The 22,706-nt window shown below is 41.6% G+C and overlaps 2 protein-coding genes across 5 annotated transcripts in view; both read right to left on the reverse strand.

Annotated features, from left to right (window-relative positions):
• The window catches only part of dnhd1 (dynein heavy chain domain 1), a 54,510-nt gene extending 38,638 nt beyond the window's left edge, over nucleotides 1-15,872 (reverse strand). For both annotated transcript variants that reach the window (XM_080721227.1, XM_080721226.1), the window contains exons 1-14: nucleotides 13,640-15,872; nucleotides 11,106-11,294; nucleotides 9,697-9,900; nucleotides 9,039-9,149; nucleotides 8,737-8,893; nucleotides 7,789-8,043; nucleotides 6,457-6,588; nucleotides 5,548-5,671; nucleotides 4,291-4,451; nucleotides 3,508-3,751; nucleotides 2,822-2,979; nucleotides 1,520-1,645; nucleotides 1,130-1,406; nucleotides 350-477 (exon numbers count right to left, since the gene is read on the reverse strand). In XM_080721227.1, coding sequence (XP_080577353.1) covers nucleotides 350-477; nucleotides 1,130-1,406; nucleotides 1,520-1,645; nucleotides 2,822-2,979; nucleotides 3,508-3,751; nucleotides 4,291-4,451; nucleotides 5,548-5,671; nucleotides 6,457-6,588; nucleotides 7,789-8,043; nucleotides 8,737-8,893; nucleotides 9,039-9,149; nucleotides 9,697-9,900; nucleotides 11,106-11,294; nucleotides 13,640-13,974 — 2,601 coding nt within the window. In that variant the 5' untranslated portion in view covers nucleotides 13,975-15,872. The remainder of the gene's footprint in view (nucleotides 1-349; nucleotides 478-1,129; nucleotides 1,407-1,519; nucleotides 1,646-2,821; nucleotides 2,980-3,507; nucleotides 3,752-4,290; nucleotides 4,452-5,547; nucleotides 5,672-6,456; nucleotides 6,589-7,788; nucleotides 8,044-8,736; nucleotides 8,894-9,038; nucleotides 9,150-9,696; nucleotides 9,901-11,105; nucleotides 11,295-13,639) is intronic.
• LOC308281136 (extracellular serine/threonine protein kinase FAM20C-like) overlaps nucleotides 1-22,706 on the reverse strand; it is a 77,723-nt gene that overhangs the window by 46,556 nt on the left and 8,461 nt on the right. For all 3 annotated transcript variants that reach the window (XM_080721228.1, XM_080721229.1, XM_080721230.1), the window contains 5 exons: nucleotides 19,955-20,033; nucleotides 19,319-19,411; nucleotides 17,995-18,110; nucleotides 16,936-17,116; nucleotides 15,996-16,105 (listed from right to left, as the gene is read on the reverse strand). In XM_080721228.1, coding sequence (XP_080577354.1) covers nucleotides 15,996-16,105; nucleotides 16,936-17,116; nucleotides 17,995-18,110; nucleotides 19,319-19,411; nucleotides 19,955-20,033 — 579 coding nt within the window. The remainder of the gene's footprint in view (nucleotides 1-15,995; nucleotides 16,106-16,935; nucleotides 17,117-17,994; nucleotides 18,111-19,318; nucleotides 19,412-19,954; nucleotides 20,034-22,706) is intronic.

A 22,706-nucleotide genomic window follows, 5' to 3' on the forward strand; every position in this document is an offset into this window, starting at 1 on the left:
ATATACCATGAAAAGACTATACTTAAAAAAAGAATATTGATAGTGGAAATAGACAATCTACAAGCTCACAATGCGTTGCGACGAATTGTGAGCTTGTAGATCGGCTATTTCCACTATATTTGTAAATGTGAACATTTTTCAACATGGAAACAATTATGACTAAAGAATTGCGATTATGTCAAAAGAATTGCGATTAGACGGATTTAGGCCTACATGCAGACAGAAAGAAACAGAATGTTGTTACATCCCCGAGAGGAAACATGGGTGTTATCTTGGTTGTTTAGCAAATCATGTGTTGGTAGCATTTCTTTTTTGATTACATGCAAAGCTAAGTTCATACAACAGTCACCTCGCTGAGTTGTAACTGCTTCCACTCTCGTATCTGAGCGGTGCATGAACTCATCAACTCCCACAATCCCTTACGGGCTTCAAGTGTCTGCATAGCTGTCACCACGACAGCCAGATCCAGAGGATGCCCTGAAGGGAGAAACCAAGGCACAGACAGATTCTAGGTAGTTGAGAGAGCTGTGAAAATGTGGTTTGTCTGGTTCGTCTAGGACAGATTAATGTAAGATTTTTCTTTTTCACATTTCTTCAAGGCTATGAACAAATGTACTGCCTGGATCTGAAGGGTCCTTGAGGAGTTACGATTCTGTAACTCAGAGAGTTTACAAATGCCATTTGTGCACTCTCAGAGCCATCGTTTTACTGTCTAGTAGGGCTGTCACGATTATGACATTTTACATGACGATTAATTGTCACTCAAATAATTGCGATTAACGATTTAATTGTGTTTTTGTCGTTGACAATTACATTTCTGTTTGGCTTTTAGGCTTTGAATTTGCACATGGTAGATATATGACACATAACATACAAAGAAATTACTCACATATTTGACAACTTTATACTTAAAAAATAACATTGATAGTGGAAATAGTCAATCTACAAGCTCACAACGCGCCACGATGCACACGTTGTGAGCTTGTAGATCGGCTATTTCCACTATTTTTTATGGGAACGATTATGACGATTATGTCAAATAATCGTGATTAGACGATTATGTAATAATTGTGACAGCCCTACTGTCTAGCATTCACTTGTCTCGTTCCACCGTCTGTGGGGTCCTCACCTCTTAGGTTTTCACTGATCCCACTAAGCTCTTTCAGCTTGGCGCTGACAGCATACACCTGTCCGCACACATCGCTGAGCTTGGAGAACATCTCATCAGCATTCTGAGCGGGGTCAAGGAAGGGCCCGGAAGTGGCGTCGGACGCCATTTTGTCAAGGTCGTTGACCAACGACGAGAAGGTGTGATCCAAGGCATCGGCCACCGAGGGAACACGCTGGCACACGGTCTGTTCTGCTTGCTTCAGGAGAGGCACGTAACATCGCCACAGGCTTAGCATCTAAATATAAAGCATAGACAGACAGATGGAGACAGACTTGCACAAACAGGGCAAAAGTAGGACACGAGTGAACCAGCGACGCGTGAAATTGAAAACATAATTTTAACACTGACCTGAGCTTCCAAAGTCACCTCCTGTTTTGTCATCTTTCTACAGCTCTTGCAAAGGGTGTCTCGGAGGGAACGCACACGCTCCAAACGGAGCTGCACGTCAGCGGTGTTTCTCTCACATTGCTTCACCTGAAGGAAGATAATGGTCATTAATGTAGACTGTCCTCATTGTAAAAGGTGTTCCTCAAATATTGTTTTATCCCACAATTTTTGTAACCCATTTTTTCACCCAGTGCCAATTGCCTAAGCTGTAATCCTGGGCTCTGCTCTCCCTCTGCCACGCCTGGGGAGGGCCCCGAACTGAGCTCATGCTTCCTTCAGTACATGAGGAGTGAGCTTCTTTTCACCTGACAGGTGGGAGCTTCCCCAGTTGGATGTAGCGCGTGGAAGGAACACTTTATTCCAACCAGTTCCTTTCCCCTCCATCAGGCGCCCCGGCTGGCCAGGGGGAGGCATTATAGAGACCAGGATTACTGCATGTTTTTATGAGGGTATCTACCCTAGGACTAGGAGACACGGGGAGAACATGCAAACTCCACACAGAAAGGCCCTTTTGCCAACGACATTGTCAACCAGTAGGTTTCCAACAGGTCACCAGGCTCTACATTTCTCAATGGAAGATGGAGACAAACTCCAACAACTACACACGTTAGTAATATTATCAGATTGGCTAAAATAATGTTTTATTCATTAATCACATTAACCCTAGTGTCCCTATTCTGAGTATGTCATATCAGGCAAACATTCAGCAAAAACAGCAGATATACAAGCTCACAACGCAGTGGATCATTAGGGCTGTCAAAATTATTACATAATCGTCTAATCGCATATTTGAGGTAATCGCAATTATTTCGCATAATCGTCATAATCGTTTCCATGTTGAGAAATGTTAATATAGTTTCAAACACTTTCAAAAAGTAGTGGAAATAGCAGATCTGTGAGCTTGTAGATCGGCTATTTCCACTATCAATGTTCTTTTTTAAGTATAAAGTTGTCAAATATGTCAGTCATTTCTTGGTATATTTAGGTCATATTTGCCATGTGCAACTTCAAAGCCTACAGTACAAGCCAAACAGAAATGTAATTGTCAACAACAAATACGCAATTAAATCATTAATCGCAATTATTTGTGTGACAATTTATCGCCATGTAAAATGGCATAATCTTGACAGCCCTATGGATCATTTAGTGTAGCAGTTAAATGAGGGGATCAAGTATAGACCCCTGGGTGACCCAGGTCAACAATGTATGTAAGCTTGAAGAGTTTAAAATACATCCTTGAATGTTGCTGTAACTTTTTCATACCATTGAAGCATATTTGTTCAAGTCGTAGAAATCAACAGGTTCTGTGTTGAGTTCATTGATAGACCTCTTCAGATCTGATATCAGGCTCTCTGAGCACTGCTTCATCTCCTCCACCAGCTGCGCCTTCACTTCCCCCACAATGCTGTTTAACTGCAATCCTGGAAAAACAAACAACATTTGCATTAAACATATCAGGCATGGATGCCCTACCCAGGCCATTTCACAAAATGTGCAACAATAGAATCAGGCAGGGGTCTTTGTGTGACAGAAACTTTTTTCTCCTTTTTTTATGAACCCTAGTGTCCATATTCTGAGGACTTTAGACAAAAATAGCAGATCTAGAAGCTCACAACGCCTCGTAGCGTGAGGCGTTGTGAGCTTGTAGATCGGCTATTTTCGTCAAAGAGCTTTGGTGTATTGGGGAAAAAGAGCAGACTAAGTACAGAGTGAAAGGTCAAGTGTATTAAGTATTGACGGTTCAAGTGGTTAAATATCTGAAAACACAAATTGACATGAATCCAAAATACACTGATGATCGTGCTGTCAAACAATGAAACTATATGGAATCTATGAAAAGGTTGTGGGGGTCCCTGCTTCATTCATGTCTCTCTCAACTAAGGGGTCCTTGGCCTGAATACATTGAAGACCCCTGATATAAAGCAATACAATTTTCAGTGCATGCATACCTAGCTTCTCCTGGATGTGTGCACAGTGGATGACAAACAGGTTGTTGGAGGTAGTGAAAGAGGGGGGGAGCGTGGACATCCTTTCAGTCCATGAACACACTTTCTCAAAGTGTTTCTCATATATTGAGGCAGGCTGGTCCTTCAAGGCCTCCAGACAGGCTGGGCCCCATTGGCTGGTGAATAAATGGATGTCAGCCAACCAGGCATACTCCTCACACAACTGCTGGGTCTCTGATTGAATCTCCTATCCAGAGACCAACGACAACAAACAGGACAATATATAAAAGCTGTATGGTATAATTAACAGTATTTTGAGATACTATTTTTATTATTAATATCGTTATTTTTAATAGCTCTATATTCCGACAGTAATCATTGCTATAGTGTTTGTTCAGTAACAGGGGTTTTCCTGTCTATCTGACTAGAATAAAAAATAATCCAGGCCAGAGGAAAACACAACCGCCCTGTTAGCTGGAGAGATGGGGAGGAGACCCCTATTACTAAAAAAAAAGAAAAAAGAAAAGAGAGAAAAACACTAAAGAATTGCTATCAGAATATAGAGCTTTAACTGTTTTTTCTTTTCTTTTCTTTTTTTTAACAAAAGCTTTTTAAACCATTATATCCATTCCATTTGAATGGATATAATGGTTTAAAAGGCTTTGGTTAAAAACAAAAACAGGCAAACAATGCTTAGCTGTCCAATGTCATCACAACCACAGAAATAGTGCTTCCTCTATTACCTATGCATTCTACAAACAAAGGAAGTAAAAAAAAAATGCCTGCCTGCATGATCCTTGCTTGCTCTCTCTCCACCTCTTCTGAGAGATCTTGCCGGTGGCCCTGAACCTCCAGAAGGCTCAACTCTGGCAGCGCCGGCCTGTGATCTGACGGGCAACCATACACAAGGCTTCCCAGACCAGTCATCCCTGCATCCTCCTCATCCCCTGGAACAGAAAGAACACATTATTCCAGATTGACATGCATTGTACTGTATTTTCTATACCAGTGTTTGTCAAACTTTCACATTTCAAGGTCTCCCCTTAACTCTGACAGTGTAGAAATGGAACCAAATGAACCCGTTAGGGTTCATTTAACAGGTTCATTTGGTTCCATTTGTACAAATGGAACAAATCAGGTGTACAAATGGTCCACTGTCAGGTACACTGTCAGGTGTACAAGGTCCTTTATAGTAAAGTTAATGGGACATCAACTCTAGTGGCTGATAACACCAATTTAGCTGTGTCTCAGAAAGGGTTATCATACCAAAATATAATCTACAGATATAGAGCTTTTCAAAAATGTATGGTAACCTTTGCCACCTTTCGGATACCGACATCTCGTATGGCCCATGGACTAAATCCACTTTGTTCTATACAGTCAAAGACTGCTGTCATGGTGGGAAAACAACAACAACAACAACATGAACCATCTTCATATGTGGACCAATAACAAGAACAAGACGAGGGCCTGATTTTAGAGTCTAAAAGCCTGATCCTTACATGCAACTGGACTGAAGTGGGTTGAACCTAAAAGATATTACTATCTCTTAAGAGCAACACTCACTCACCAGTGAAACTATAAATGGAAAGACAGGTACACGTATTTAGTTATTCTTGGTAGAATTGATAGGGGGAGGATGGAGGAAAATATAGATGTGAAGGAAATAGAGATGTCAAGGAGGCACTCAAATTATTAGGTTTCATCATCCAGGGGGCATTAATGCACTATCTATGTTTCATGGCAATCTGTATCTGACCATTCTATTTCTAGATAACTTTAGATCTCCACTGCTAAAGGGGCGAAATTAATTATTGATGATGTGTGCTGAGACAACATGCATAGACCTCAATCTGTGGAAACGTCCATATCTGTTTTGTAAGCACACAGACACACACACACACACACACACACACACACACACACACACACACACACACACACACACACACACACACACACACACACACACACACACAGAAAAACCACAACATAAGAATGAAGGAAGAAAACAGCCAGCAACCACAAGCCAAAAGCCCTTGCCTGTCAAAGCACTGCAAGCTGCCAGCTTGAGGTCAGGGGTGAGCTCTGAAGCACAGCTGGACCTGAAGGTGCTGGAGGCCTCGCTGTCATTGTTTTCATGGAAGAACCCATAAGCATCCAGCATCTACAAGGATAGCATATACATTGATTGATGGATGGATGGATGGATTGATTGATTGATTGATTGATTGATTGACTGAATACTTTATTAGAAATTTGCATAGGAAAAATACAGGACAGTACAGTTCAGATACAAGGTCTACTAAAAGGATTTAAACCAAAATAAATCCTAATGGCTTGTTTGCATTGGGGTCCGTTTGTACTCAATTCATTAAAACATTAAATGACAGACAAATAAACACAGTACTATGCAAAAAATAACATCATAAAACAGTCAGAGAACAGAAATGTATGTAACAGTAAAAAGGCTAGGATAGGCTTTGTCTTTTTACCAGTTTCGAGTTGCAGCTGCCTGTAAGTGACTTTTCAGAGTGGTTTTATAGGAAGGTTTGGATTTACACTCCTTTAAAGTTGTCGGTAGGGCATTCAACATTTTTCCGGCATAGCAGGGGAAGGAATTTAACCCTTTGTATGTGCCAAATATGGGTTGGATGTGATTTGTGGAGCTGCCTCTGGTGTTGTAATTGTGAACATCCTTGACGTTTTGGAAGTATTTTGACAGGTACCTGGGCATCTTAGTGGTGTATATAGCCTATTCAAAGATTTGCACACATTTTCACGACTTTTCAAAAATAGCAGATCTACAAGCTCACAGTGGCCGCGCTGTGAGCTTGTAGATCTGCTATTTTTCAATAGCTAAAGTATAAAATAATTAAGGCCCCTCCACTTCGTAACTCAGTCCCACTTTTCCCACCCTTATGACGCCCCTGACTGCAGAGTCACTGTTACCTGGACTGCAGAGTCGCCGACCGTCAGGAGAGCCTCGCGCACCACTCCATCAAACAGGTGCACGGCTGGATCTACGGTCAGCTGACCATCTGCACTGAGGACCAGCTGGGCTCGGAAGAGAGGTTTCTCCCTCTAGGAAACATAATAGAACATTATTTAATTCTCTTCATGCCAATGTTTCTTGAATGAGGGTACGTGTACCCCTAGGCCTAAGGGTTAGTGGAGGTAGGGCACATGACAAAAAAAAAGAAGAAAGAAATACAAGTACAATGATAAAATACAGACAAACTTTGTATAAACCTGCTTATTTGTAAGGTTTAACTAAATGAAATGGAAAAGGTATCTAGCATGACTGTTATTGAATGGAAAGCAATGCTTGCCATTATGCCATTTTATTTAACATACTGACATCAAAGCGGACTTACTAAGATTGAAATACATCTGCTCGGGAGGCAATAATCACATCTCTTTCACTCCTTTTCTTAGAGTTCCTAAATACAATTGTTGGTTATCAACTTACCGATATCATTCATTCACAGCATCATTATGTGAACTATCATTTTCTTTTGCAGTTCTTTCCCTCACCATTTTGCCAATACAAATTCATGATGCATTATTTAGCATAAACATGGGGTAACAACACACCTGTGGATGCCTCTGTTGATTGACAATGACATTGTGTGACTAGTTAATGGTCCTATTTTCCAAGTATCTTGGCATTTTGTAAATCTGTTCCGAAATGATGTGCAAAACAACAAAATGTTGTAGTTGGGTAAAGGGGGTATTTGGATTCAGAATCAGAACTCAGGGAAAGGGGATACTGAAGCCAAAACAGTTTGAGAACCACTGGTCTATACCATTCATTTCATTATATGCGTTCCGGATTTAGCCTATAGTATTCCCTCTGCAATATCATGCATTGAAGCCTAGGAATGGGACAATATGAAAATGTCATATCACGATTATTGTGACCAAAGAAATCGCGATTTACGATTATTATCACGATAATCAAAATCCATTATCCTGGGGTGGAACATTTGCCAAAGATATTTGATAGAGAGTGAAAAAAAGACTGTATCAAGTACGTATGTTATAAGTACCTTTTACCAATAGAGGATTTAAGTGGTGCCGCCGTGCCGGATATGCAGCTCGGCAAATAAAAGGTGAATTGATCCCAGTGCATGACAGAGGACAATATTGCGTTAAGTTAAATCTCCACGATACGATTATCGTGATTTTTTTATCACGATAAATAATAATATCGCGTATCGTCCCATCCCTAGATGTCATAAGACCTTTAAAGCTTTTGATCATAGCATCGGTGTCACCAACCTTCGTGACATTGTGGAGGAAAGACAGGACCTCTCGTCGAGTGACCGTGACAAGCCCCTGCATGACCATTTGATCAACGAGAGTGGCCATGTTGCCCAGCTTCTGCATGACATCCTCTGCACGGACCAACTCTTTCTTCCATTCCCTGTGGTGAGCCAGCTGGAGGTGAAGTGGTTGGTGGTGTTCACGTGGCGTTTTGGAGCGCTCAACGCGGAACTGCAGCTCTTGACATGTCCTATAGCTGTCCTCCTGTACCTGTGAGCAAGATAATGACAAGTGGACAATAATTAACCCAGTTGTTCAGATCTACATGCTCACATCGCCTCGCGTTGCGAGGCGTTGTGAGCATGCAGATCGTCTATTTTCACAATTTCTGCCTCTAATATTTGACAATTTGGCCAATGTTTAATTTGTCATTTTAGATGTATTAAAAAGTCCTTCAATTGTCACTTTAGAAATGTGCAGTTGGTTTGTTGAGGACTTGAGGTAGAAAATGTTGCACATTAAGTTAATCATGTTAATCATGTTTCTCAACCCACAGGTTGAGAAACAGTGTATTAACCCATTAAGACCCGGGCCGATTCTACGAATGCCTTCTAAATCAGTAGTTCTCAAACTTTTTTTATGCCAAGGACCTCCAAAATGTATATATTTGGCAGCGGACCCATCTGAAAATGTTTTGTGCCAGGGACCCCAAGATAGAAGATTTTTGAATAATTCAAAATTATTAATTATTTAAAATACTTTCAAGATTATTCAAACACTTAAGATTTTTCAAAAATGTTCAAAAATAGCAGATGTACAAGCTCGCAGCACGGCACAAAGTGACTTTTGTTGTCCACCATAACTTCAGTATTGACTAGGAAGACTTAAGCACTGTCATATACTGTACATGAAACTAAAAAACAACTATATCACTTTATCGTCTTAAACTTTTAAACATAGTACCATATTCAGGATGACAGTGCGATAATGCAACAATTTCTCAATCATCCCCATCCACTGTTTGTTTTTGCTCGTCAGTATGTTCTTGAATTCCAGCACGGTGTAAGTATTTGACTCGTCTTGTGGCAGCCAGTGGGTCTCTTTCACTTCTTCAATTACTCTGTAAAAGGTAAACGGCATTTAGGACATATTGCATCACAGATGCAGTTTGGATACACCGCAAGATGTTTTTATTTTTACTCCACCATAGGAACAACACTGATGCTATAACAGCAATTAAAGATGAGGGAGTTAATCTTATGCACCTGGAGAGGAGAAAAAGGCCATTTCTGAACTGAGGCACCGCCATGAGCAGCATATTCTGCAACGCATCGCATTTCCGTTGGAAGGTAATCTTGCACACATTTCTGTGCCACCTAGAATCAAGATAAAGAGAACATAAAGCAGGGGTCTTCAGTGTTTTCAGCCCAAGGACCCCTTACTGTAGCTGAGAGAGAGAGATGAAGCAGGGACCCCCACAACCTTTTCAAACATTCCATAATTTCATTGTTTGACAGCACAATATCAGTGTATTTTGGATTCCAATTTTCAGATATTTAACCACTTGAACCATCAATACTTAACAAACTTGACCTTTCACTCTACTTAGTCTGCTCTTTTCCCCCTCTACACCAAACCTCGTTGCCAAAAATAGCCAATCTACAATAGCCGATCTGCGAGGCGTTGTGAGCTTGTAGATCTGCTATTTTTGTCGAAAGTTCTCCGAATATGGACGTTAGGGTTCAAGTGGTTAATATAAAAAAGGAGAAAAAAATCTATCACACAAAGATTTGGAGGTAGTAACTCTGAGGACCCCCTAGGGGTCCCGGACCCCCTGTTGAAGACCCCTGACATAAAGAGTCAGGGTTAAACAAGGAAAATGTCATTCCCAAATCAGCAAAAGGATGCCTTGTGCGTGTTTACCGGGTGAAAGCTTTCCGCAGTGGATAGTCCCTGAAAAACGAGAGCTCTCGCAAAGCCCTCCACAGCACAGACTCTCTGTACCACTCCTCCAGGCTGACAAATCCACCGTAGCCCTTCTCTGTCACATGGAGGACAGCGCTAGGGGAGAATACGTAGTGTTGAGAGCCAGCCTCGCTGGGATGAACCACACGCAGGTCATACGGTCTAGAGGAAACGGAAACATGTCAGAAGAACATGGAAACCAGGTTATCTGTGGCTACAAGGGCTGTAGTACCCTGGACCCACTCACAGGAGTGTCGTGCCAAATTCTGGGCCCTGGGTACAAGGATTCACTGCGGGCCCCCCATGGATGTTCTTCATAGGGGGAGGGGGTTTAACCCATTTAGACTGGGAATCCATTATTACGCATTATTTCGTGCTTTAACTATTGAAAAATGTTCAAAAATGCATGTTCTCCCTGTGTCTTCTAGGGTAGATACCCTCACAAAAACATGCAGTAATCCTGGTCTCAATAATGCCTCCCCCTGGCCAGCCTGGGCGCCTGATGGAGGGGAAAGGAACTGGTTGGAATAACGTGTTTCTTGCACACGCTACGTCCAAACCAGGGAAATCCTCACTGTCAGAAGCAACTTGGACTCCTCATGCATAGAAGGAAGCATGAGGTCAGGCTGTTGTCTCCCCAGGCGCGGCAGAGGGAGAGCAGAGCCCAGGATTACATAGGCAATTGGTACTGGGTGAAAATGGGTTACAAAATCGTGTGATAAAAATTATTTAAAAAAAAAAAACTATTGAAAAATAGCAGATCTACAAGCTCACCGTGCTGCGAGCTTGTAGATCTGCTATTTTTGAAAAATCGCGAAAATGTGTGCAAGGCTTTGAATATTTCAAATCCTTCTAAGGTTTTTTGAAAAACCTATGTTTCTATGTCAGTGGTGCTCAAACTTTTCCATGTCAATGACTTCCAAAATGATATGTATTTGGCCACGGACCCCCATCTCAAAATATGTAGTTCCAGGGAAGAAAAATTTTAGTTACAAATGTTTGCTTATAAAATACATATAATATATGTATTTATATAATTTTTTATTATTCAAAGATTTGCACACATTTTCACAGATCTACAACGCTGCGAGCTTGTAGATCTGCTATTTTTCAATATCTAAAGTATAAAATAATTAAGGACCCTTGGGCCCTAGTAACTCAGTCCCACTCTTCCCCCCCTTGTTGTGACGCCCCTGCCCACTCAGCCCATTCCATGAATTTGATTGTGACCGTTATTGACCTGCCCGACCTGTGCCTGCAATCATTGCATCTGAAGCATCTCAGGACTCATCAATTCTCAATATTTCTATACATAATGTAGATAAAGACATAGTCATAGTATATATCAGATAACCTAGAGTCAGTACCTGAACGAGTCCTCGTCCACTTCTTTGAGGTAGTAAAAATCAAACTCTCTGGGGAGTCTTTTCATGGCAAGGATCTCAACCACATCTGTGCCAGAAAGAGAGCCTTTGTGCTGCACGGTCTCTTTCACACGCTTTGTTTTTCTGTCTCTCTTAATTGCGATGATCATAGATTCATCTTGATCTGTAAGACTGAAGATTTCAGGAGTCAGACAGTGAATATAGAGTACATATAAATATCAAATGTGCTCAGTAGAGTAGTAGAGCACAGACACCTTGCAGCCACACAGTGGCGTCAGTTCAGAAAAAGTTAAGGTATGGCAACATGACTGGTGTCTTGCACGCGCGCAAAGACACCAGTCATGTTGCCATACCTTAGCAACAGGCATGATACGTTTATTTTAAGTACATTCTATTTTTTTTCCCCAAAAAATGTCTATGGTTTCTTGGGCTGGATATGGCAGTCTGGAACAGTTGTTCAAGTGCAGCTAAACTTGACATAATATAGTAAACGTGCCACAATTAACAATAATGAATTGCACCTGTGCAGCTGACCTGCGGAACCTGGGAATATACCATTTTGTCAAGATGGGGAGAATACAAGTATGGAGAATATAATTAATTATAATACCTTGTTAAATTTTGCATTTGTAGTTATGAGACATGGATTTATTTTTTAAAGTAACTTGTATTCTACCCCCTGGACCCAGAGTATGGCAGCTGCATACCCCTGCCATACCCAATTGACGCGCAGACACACGGTCACGGTTTGAGGCGTTGCAGTGCTCCTGCTGCCACTTCCTCTTTTGGCCAATAAAATGTCATGATGCAGATTAGCATACACATGGGGTAACGACACTCGTGGCCTAGTTAATGGTTTTGTGGTAATTCTTTTGTGAAAGACCACGTTCACTGTACTGTAGTCCACTTTTGGCCAATGAGCATGGAAAGAAGACAGACAGACAGACAGACAGACAGACAGACAGACGAACAGATGGGTCAAAAACATTACTTAAGCCCCTTTTCGACTGCAGCTTTAGCACCACACTGCACCACACCACACCACATAAAAATATCTACATTTTCCATTACACAAAAGTACCCCTATCGTTAAGAAACAAATTGACCCTTTTAACTGTGATAATAATACAATATACATTTGTATACAACTATCCTAATTATAATACACTACAATTGATTATAACTTTGATTATAATACACTATAAAGTATTAATGTATTACTGTGATAACTATAATACCGTATACTATAATAGATTATAATAGTGGTTATAACACAATAGAATCTATTATCATGTATTGCAACTATATCCTGGTGGTCTAAATGAAAAGTCAGTGAGTGATCAGTCATTATGAAGTGTTTGGCCCTGTTTGGCCTAGCTCAGACCTACTGTGGAGTGGATACTTTTTAGTACCACGTTTAGTACCACTTTCACACCACTCTACCCAGGTCCTTGTAGTGGAAAACCTGGCACAAGTGGGTGGTGTGGTGTGGAGTGGTGTTGGGCCATGTCAGTGGAAAAGGGGCTCTAGAGGTGATAAACTCAGTGCTGCACGTCAACACTCGCAAGCACCAGACAGTTACGGATGTCTCCTAAAAATCTGATCACATTTTAAAACAAGAAACTAAATTCAGCAACTTGATGAGCTCAAACAAACTTTAATCATACAAGTAATGCATTTCCACTGACAAAGACTTCATCAGGCACTATCAATTTCTAAGTACATTTTGTATCCGTGAAAATGTTCTGGGAAAACTATTTCCTGCCCTGGACAGATTAGAAAAAGGGCGAAGGAGACAGCCATACAATACAGCTAATGTGTCTTCCAAGTTCCAATTATTGCTTTTCATTTTTAATTGAATATTAGAGTCTCACTTTCTTCCAAGGCTAATAGGTTGGTCCCATCGCTGGAAATTAAATAGAAATTGTATGATTAATGTATTTACGTAGGCCTATAGATTTTCTAATGTAGTGCTTCAGAAAGATGCGCCTCGCCTTTTTTTAGGGCACTCTTTTATGTCTCAAACAGGGGTCTTCAATGTTTTCAGGCCAAGGACCCCTTAGTTGAGAGAGAGCTGAAGCAGGGACCCCCCACAACCTTTTCATAGATTCCATATAGTTTCATTGTTTGACAGCACAATCAGTGTATTTTGGATTCATGTCAATTTGTGTTTTCAGATATTTAACCACTTGAACTGTCAATAAAGTTGATCTTTCACTCTGGAATTAGTTGTCTCTTTTTCCCCTCTACAGCAAAGCTCTTTGCCAAAAATAGAGATCTACAAGCTCACAACGCCTTGCAGCGCTAGTCGTTGTGAGCTTGTAGATCTGCTATTTTTGGCTAAAGTTCTCAGAATAAGGACACTAGGGTTCAAGTGGTTAATATAAAAAAAGAACAAAAAGGTTTCTATCACACAAAGACTTGGAGGACCCCCTGGGGGTCCTGGACCCCCTGTTGAAGACCCTTGGTCTAAAATATAATGCAAACATCCCAGTCGAAGACATCATTCTGCTTACCTCTGAGTTGTTGACTCACCGCCCCGCACAGATCTGACGGGGATGTCAGTGCTTAACGCAGAGGCCATGAGACGAGGTCCCTCCATCCATCTTGTGTCGCCTATGGCCTTCTCAGGGCCCACCTGTGCTATAAGGCGAGGGAGCTCCAACACTGACACAGGGGTCTTAGGTGGGGCGTGAGGCTCAAGGACGGAGGTGCGACCAGACAGGGGTTTAAATGCAAAGGCGGATAAGCGCTGCTGATCCTGATACAGAGGTGGTAAAGTCACAGGAGGCACAGAAACAACGCTGGCCGTTAGGCCATGGTTGTTTCTCTTAGCTTTGGGACTAAACATGGAGCTGCCCCTGTTCCTTACGGTCACATCAGGGGGTTTGTCCTCTTTTGAGGCAGCAACATGCCGCAGGTTCTTTGTTAGTATGGCATCAGCAAGTCTTTAACGGGGCAGCTTCCACCGACAGCAACCCCACACAGTCTGCCCAAGCTAGCATGGAAATAAAATGAATACATGAGATTAACTTTTTGTGGCCAATGCTGTGTGATTACTCCAAGGAATTATCTTAAGTTATTAAAATCCTGCAGCAATTAAATAGAATTATTTTTCAAATTCTGTTGGAAAACGGAACAGTCCTAAAGGTTGCAAGAAGTACCACACTATCAATCAAATCCAGCTGCTTAACTTTACATTTGCATATTTTTGTGTAATGCTCATGCTAATGTTAACCTAATGGCATTCCCGTCCGACAGCTGCACTTTTAACTGAATATAGAACATTTCCTTTACATCCTTCTAACTTGATACTTCCAAGCTAGGTTAATTAGCTCACCTAGCTTTGTCAAAGTTACTTGCTAGCTATAGACCCACAAAGCAACTGACTTCAGTTAATCCCTTTGCAGTATCATTACAATATCAATGTCACGTATTGACTAACAATGACACAATCAATTCATAAGTTAATAAAGTTACCTTTCAAAGAAACCAGATAGTCTTTTAGCTCATTTGTTTTCTCACCTGGGGAAGTGTGGACACAACCACAGCAATGTCTCGTTGCCATGGCAGCGCTCACATAACTTTAGTTGAGCTCTTCAGCAGTTCCAGTGAGTTGCAGTGTAATTACGTTGCTAGGGAACAGCTTGGGTCCAAGTTCATTTCCTGTCAGCTATTCCCAAACACAGCAACAGGAAATAAACTGGGACCCATTTGACTGTTTATGGTGTCAAGTGTGACAAGGTCTTGTGTTTTCTTTTCATGCCGCGTAATGATAATTTCATAATCCTAATTTGAAGACAAATTGATCCTGTGCATTATTGGTAAAACCTCAAAGAGTGGGTCCATTTAGAACTATTTAGATAACACCTTTTCAATGAGCTTTTGAACCATCCTCTATGGGTTATTTTATATTCTTATATTCTTTTATATTTGTATTTTAACTGTAATAAACACGTAAATTTGCTTCTACAATATGTGCTTTCCAGTGGTGTAGTGGCGACCATGTACACACAGTCAGGTATACATAACCTCAGAAACTGACATGATTATAAAAACCTCATCGCTATTGAAACTTCTACATTAGTATTTAAATTCCATAAAAGATTGATATACTCTCACCAAAATAGTCTTAGGTATCCAGCAGACTAGGCAAAGGTATATTATCGTCTGTTGGAAACCTCTACGTATGTTGAAAACTGTTACCTTTCCATGATTCAATTCAACAGCAAAAATAGCAGAACTACAAGCTCTGTGCCACGTTTTGAGCTTGTAGATCTGTTATTATTTTTTTTACTTTTGTGTGACACTGTAGCTGTAGTATGATAAGGTTAATGCAATCATTTATGAAAAAAAACACACGCACACACACACACACACACACACACACACACACACACACACACACACACACACACACACACACACACACACACACACACACACACACACACACACACAAAACATTTGGAGATAAGAGGTTTCTGTCTGACAGCAATGTTATGTTACCTAACTTAACTAATCTATCGTTGTTGTCGGGTGGAAACTTTGTCCAAAACCGTTTGTTTTATCATTTTAAAAATGATTTAGAATAGTGAAAATAGTGAAAATAGATCGGCTATTTTCACTAGTTTTGTGCGACAGTCTTGTATGATGAAGCAGGGCTTACTTTACAAAAAACATACACATTTGAAACTTGGAGATACAAGGTTTCTGCCCGACAGCGAAGATATGGGAGGCTACAATATATAATTTCTATACCACTGCTGTTTGTTTTTTTAATCGAACCCTTTTAAACACATAAGTACACATTAAAATGTTTCGATTTTAGATTAAAATTCAGTTCAGAGTGCGCACACAGCATGAACCTACTCATAAGGAAGTCCAGTATGACCATGTCTATCACATCCACCAGTCTGGTACCCTTATCATACGGTGATATCTTCTTCACAGTTTCACAGTAATCAGGTTCCGTCTCCCACCTGAAAACAAATATGATGTCATTCATACTTCCGTTCACTCACCACCAGTCCACCAATGGGTGCAGTTAAATAATAAGAATTCACCATGAACTTGAGTCGCCTTGAGTCAACACCACCATTATGGTAATAATAATATAGCACCTTTAAAGATACATTTTTTGCCTTTTCTGCCTTCATTGATAGTTACAGTAGAATGACAAGAAATGGGGAGAGAGATGGGGAGTGACACGCAGCAAAGGTCGCCGGGAATGGGACTCGAACCCGCGACACGCTGTCAAGCATCAGATAGTATGTGGTATGCGCCTGGACCGCTTTCACTTCTTTTGTGCAACACTTTTGTATGATGAAGAAGGGCTTTACTTTACAAAAAAACAAACAAAAAACAACATACACATTTTGACACATAGAGATACAAGGTTTCTGCCTGACAGCAACGAAATGCTCCCGTCATACTCAGTCTGGGAGACAGAAGTTGTGATCATGAGTATCCGGCTTGAGAGGTGATGAAGCGGATGTGAAGCCTCCTCCCCACTTCCGTTAAGTTTTTACAGTCGCGCACATTTTTCCTAATATAAATAAAAATCATCTAAGCATATTTTGCTGCTGATCAGAAATTACATTTTAAAATATGTTTTCGTGACTGGAAATGACAGCTTCCGTTACTCGGAGACTCTATATACTATAGCATTCGGAGATTGTGGAATAGTTGTCTGGCTACGCGAGACATAAGTTGTCCAGTGAAATGATGCCCATCATTGTTTGCACGTATAACAACAGTGGTTATACTGGCGAAGCGGCTTATGCAGCAGAACAACAGAAGATACACCCACTTTGCCAGCTTGCTGCGGCTGTACGAGCGTCTCCAGGGGGACCTCCAGGTTCTGCGGGTGGCCAGAGAAAGGTCTGGCAGCATCACAGCCAGAGAGGCCTCGAGGGCCCGGGGCCGACCACACAATGCATGCTCTGTGGAGCAGTAGTAGGAGCACTGGCCGTAGAAACACGCGTTCCCCACTAGATGGAGCCAGACGAAAGGAAAGTAACGGTGCAATGCAAAGGAGGAGAGGAGGAAACATGAAATAGGAGAGGTGGGAGGTTGAGGAGGAAGGGAGGGTTACAGAGGAAGAGCAGAGGAGAATTAGCATTATAATCAGTTAGATATTATGAGTCAAATGTAGCCTGGTAAACCATCCCGGTCGATGTGAATTCACATTATGATGTGTCTTATGCAAACTGTTGTTTGTGCAATCAGCACTGTCAATCACAGGGCCCTAAAAGCAGATGTTGATTGGCTCTTTCACCTTTTTGGTAGAATGTGACCAGGCTAGGGCATACAGTAAGTACAGAAGGATATTGTTACTTTACATAGATAGATAGAATACTTTATCGCAGTTTAAAAAAATCACACCAATGCAGGCCCGGCGGCACAAGGGGGACACCTGGGGCCCATCCCCCTCACTCAGACCGCCCGTCCCCATCAGTGAAACCGCAAATACTCGAAAACAAAGGCGAAACACTAATATTTTTAGGTTTTTGTCACATTCCTAAGACAAAAATGTGATAACAATAAATTTACCCGTTTCGAAACGGGTCCCCATCCGGAATCAATGGGGGTAAATTTACTCGAATGAAATTTTTGTCTTAGGAATGTGACAAAAACCCAAAAATATTATTGAACTCTAGTCTCCATGGCGTGACTAATCAATAGAAAAAAAGTCATTTTGGGGGTGAACTACTCCTTTAAGCTGACGGACGGCCCCACTAGCCATTGAGTCCTGTCGCCGGCGCTGCACCGATGTCATAAAAAAAGCCAACATGGATTATACACAAAAAAAGCCATAGCTCGTTTCCCTTTGGTGGTTTCACTAAAGAAATGTGTAAGTGAGAGGTACCAGGGGATGTGAAGAAGGTTTTGGCTAGTTTGTGATCGGTTGTGATGTCTTTTATCTCCTTGACTACGTCCACTAGCCTCCCCACTGCTGGAGGGATCCTCCTGTAGCCCAGGATTCTGCAGAGAGAGGGACAGGGTTAACAGTCCTCAAGACCTGGCTTGAACGCGTTATTACACGTTATTACCTAAACCAGGGGTCTTCAACGTTTTCAGGCCAAGGACCCCTTAGTTGAGAGAGAGATGAAGCAGGGACCCCCAAAAATCTGTTCATAGATATAGTTTCATTGTTTGACAGCACAATCAACAGTGTATTTTGGATTCATGTTAATGTGTGTTTTCAGATATTTAACCACTTGAACCGTCAATACTTAATACACTTGACCTTTCACTATGTACTTAGACTGCTCTTTTTCCCCCACAAAGCTCTTTGCCAAAAATAGCCGATCTACAAGCTCACAACGCCTCGCAGCGCGAGGCGTTGTGAGCTTGTAGATCTGCTATTTTTGTCTAAAGTTCTCTGAATATGGACTCTAGGGTTCAAATCGTTAATATAAAATAGGGGGGGGGGGGGGGGGGGGCGTTCTATCACTCAAAGATTTGGAGGACCCCCTGTAGTAACTCTGAGGACCCCTTTAGGGGTCCCGGACCCCCTGTTGAAGACCCCTGACCTAAACCATTATTTTATGCTTCAACTAGTGAAACATTTCAGACATACAAGCTCACGCTGCGAGCTCGTAGATCTGCTATTTCTTTTTAAATCGTGAAAATGTGTGCAAGTCTTTGAATATTACTGACCCGATTCTATAAATGTCTTCTACATTCTTCAAAGGTTTTTGAAAAAGGCATGTTTCTATGTCAGTGATTCACAAACCTTTTCATGTCAAGGACCCCTAGAACAATCCCCCAGAAGCAAATATTTGAGTTACAAATGTTTAACGCTTTTAAAAAGATATATTCAAAGATTTGCTAAAAAGATCTACAGGTACAAGTTCGCAGTGCGGCACTCTGTGCCACGCTGCAAGCTTGTATATCTGCTATTTTTCAATAGCAAAAGCATACAATAATTCCATAAGCAGTCAAAGAAAGGCAGAAACAGATGGAGAGAGAGCGACAGAAATGGGAACAGAGTGGGAGTGGATGTGTGTAGGCTATAAGAATAACAAAAAAGGTCAAATTGTTTGAAAGAAGAAGTAAATGTGATGAAGTAAAGAAGTAAAGAAAAGTAAATGTGATGTAATTTTAAATAACAGTACATTATTCACTCTATATTATTCCCTGTGCTCATTGCAGTGATCCATGCTGGGATTTATTTTGAATTGCCATACCTGTCCAGATGAAAGGCAGAGATTTCTGCATTGTGCCTTTCGAAATCAGAGAAGTAGTAGAGGTTGTAGTTGGATTCTTCATCTCTATCCTGCCTATTGGTGTAAATGACATTCACACAGTTACACTGACCCTTGTGCAATAACCTAGTCAGTACAGTCATCTAAATGGAATCATGGATTGTACTTGCAACATGTTTAGTATATGCCCAGTGTTAGGTCTGTCACAATTATTACATTATTTTTCATAATCGTCATAATTGTTTCCATGTTGAAAAATGTTCATATATTGTTTTTAAAGCAAAAGAATAGTGGAAATAGCAGATCTACAAGCTCACAACGCGTTGCATCGCAACACGTTGAGAGCTTGTAGATCGGCTATTTCCACTATCAATGTTCTTTTTTAAGTATAAAGTTATCAAATATATAAATATTTGTATATTTAGGTTATGTGTCATATCTGCCATGTGCATGAGCCTAAAAGCCAAACAGAAATGTAATTGTCAACAACAAAAACACAATGAAATCGTTAATCGCAATTATCTGAGTGACCATTAATCGTCATGTGAAATGTCATAATCGTGACAACCCTACCCAGTGTTAGATGTGTGGTGTAATATGCTTGCCTCACTGACTCACTTCATGGGCTTGAACAAAGCTTGTCCATAGTTGGGAAATGACATCACCAGCTTCAGCTGCGTCCCTCCGGACTTCTGCACTGAAAACCACGCAGAGAACGTTACCATGACAACATCCCAAACCGCGTACACGCTCCACGCTAACCCAAAGACCCCTGTCATGACTCAGTAACAGATGGAACAGCTCAAAACACGACTCACTGTAAAAGCATGGCGTAAATTGGTCTGTCACGTTTGCTTTGTTTTGCTTTAGGCTTTTACGCCTTTACTCCTCTCTCTCTCTCTCTCTCGCTCTTTCTCTTTCAGAAAACACGCAAACATGCACACTCAGTCAAGCACGCATCTCTCAAGATACAGTCAGAGAGGTCGGTCCAGACTCCAGAAAGACAGTAATTCTTTAAATTATTTTAAAACACTAAGACACACAAGGACGCAAAGACGCACAATCCTTTAATCCCCCCAGCTCCTGGAAACTAGGGGGTCCTCAGAGTTACTACAGGGGGTTCTCCAAATCTTTGAGTGATAGAAAAAAAAAACTCCTTTTTTATATCAACGATTTGAACCCTAGAGTGCATATTCAGAGAACTTTAGCCAAAAATAGCAGATCTACAAGCTCACAACGCCTCACTCTGCGAGGCGCTGTGAGCTTGTAGATCGGCTATTTTTGGCAAAGAGCTTTGGAGGGGAAAAAGAGCAGACTAAGTACATAGTGAAACGTCAAGTGTATTAAGTATTGACGGTTCAAGTGGTTAAATATCTGAAACACACACATTAACATGAATCCAAAATACACTGTTGATCGTGCTGTCAAACAATGAAACCATATCTATGAAGAGATTTTGGGGGTCCCTGCTACATCTCTCTCTCAACTAAGGGGTCCTTGGCCTGAAAACGCTGAAGGCCCCTGTTCTAAGTGAATTAGCATCTCCTCCAACAGAAGCACACTAATGCCTAATTCATGCTCCTTCGTACTGTATGAAGTATACTTAAATCGGGACGCTCAAGTGTCTGGCATATATCCTAATTCAATCCTCTAGCTCTGTGCTCACATCCTCCCACGGCCACTCAATCAGGCACCACACATTCAAGCAGCGTTTCATCCTCAGGATGCTATAATATGACATTCAGGAAGGCGTCTGTGTGGTGTGAAGGCAGGGACGTGCTGGGCCCCTGATTCAGCCCTGGAAAAAGAGTTGGAGAGGCCCTCATTGCGCGCTATAGAGAGAGATCTCTCTCTATAGCACTGCTGCTGCTACTCAAAGATTTGCCATTTCAGATCATGACAAGTGACAAGCCAGTGGGCCAATTACATGAGTTACATTTCGTCTTTGTCGGGTGGAAACCTTGTATGTCCAAAACCGTTTGTTTTGTATTTATCATTTAAAAAAAAGTTAAACTAGTGAAAACAGCCGATCTTCAAGCACACAACGCCTTGCGGTGCGAGGCGTTGTGTGCTTGTAGATCTGCTGTTTTCACTACTTTTGTGCGACGGCCTTGTATGATGAAGCAGGGCTTTGCTTTGTGAAAAAAAAAATTGAAACTTGGAGATACAAGGTTTCTGCCCGACAGTGACGATTTACTTTGTTGGCCTCACAGCCCCCAAAATGGAACGAAGGCCGACATTTTATTTGTATTTTTTTCCTAATGGCCGGCCTGGACCGGCCGTTCGGGAGTTGGCCCGCTTTTCCCAATGGCCAGCACGTCCCTGTGTGAAGGCAAAGCACTTGCTCACCACCGCAGGGACCTGTGCTGCTCCGTTCCCGGCAGCAGTGCCTCTGGCTTCGCTGGAAGCCAACACGACTAACTGTCAGCGTTTGTGGGAGGCAAGCTGATGAGGGATATCAGCATGCAGGCACGTGCACACACATAGACATCAAAGGGGGCTTGAGCCCCTGCCCTTTTAGCCGTCTGTTAAAAAGTGCCCTCTCCCGACCATGAAAGCAGTTTTTACTAGGGTGAAAGAAATGCAAATGCCCTCTTTCCATATGCCATACCTGAAGCTAGCATTCAAGAGAATTGCCTTTGTGTAATCTTTCCTGAACTTGAATGCAGCACCTTATGTGGAATGAATTGCCCTCTCTGTGTCGAAAATCTATGCCGTTAAAGGACCGGTTCACCTCTGGGACAACCAGATCTTATTTTATTGTTGTTTGGGACACGATCAACATATTTTGTGTTCAATATGTGTTTTTATATATTTTAGTATTTCAGCATGCAACAAAGCATCATACGATGCATTAGATGATGCAATATCGTGCTACAAAGCATCATATGACCAGTTATAGCATGCTGAAATACTAAAATATCTAAAAACACAGATTGAACACAAAAAATAACTCAGGATTAGCCGTCCCAAACAACAATAAAATAAGATATGGTTGTCCCAGAGGTGAACCGGTCCTTTAAGCCACGTCTCCAGTATTGACTTGATGATGCTTAGTTCAGTGTGGTATGCAAGCACCGAAAATAGCAGACCTCCAAGCTCACAACGCGTCGCGCTGCGACGCGTTGTGAGCTTGGAGGTCTGCTATTTTCGATACTTTCACCAAAAGGCCCTTTTCGAAATTTCAGCCCCTGCCGCTCTAACATTCTCTGCACGTCCCTGTCATCATGTGCATAATATCGCTGCAGTAGTAACCCTGCTGGTTAGTCAAGCTGGTGAGGGATCATCGTGTGCATGTCGCTGCAGCAGTAACCCTGCTGGTTAGTCAAGCTGGTGAGGGATCATCGTGTGCATGTCGCTGCAGCAGTAA

Source organism: Nannobrachium achirus (genome assembly GCF_963921795.1).
Source record: "Nannobrachium achirus genome assembly, chromosome: 3".
NCBI lineage: Eukaryota > Metazoa > Chordata > Actinopteri > Myctophiformes > Myctophidae > Nannobrachium > Nannobrachium achirus.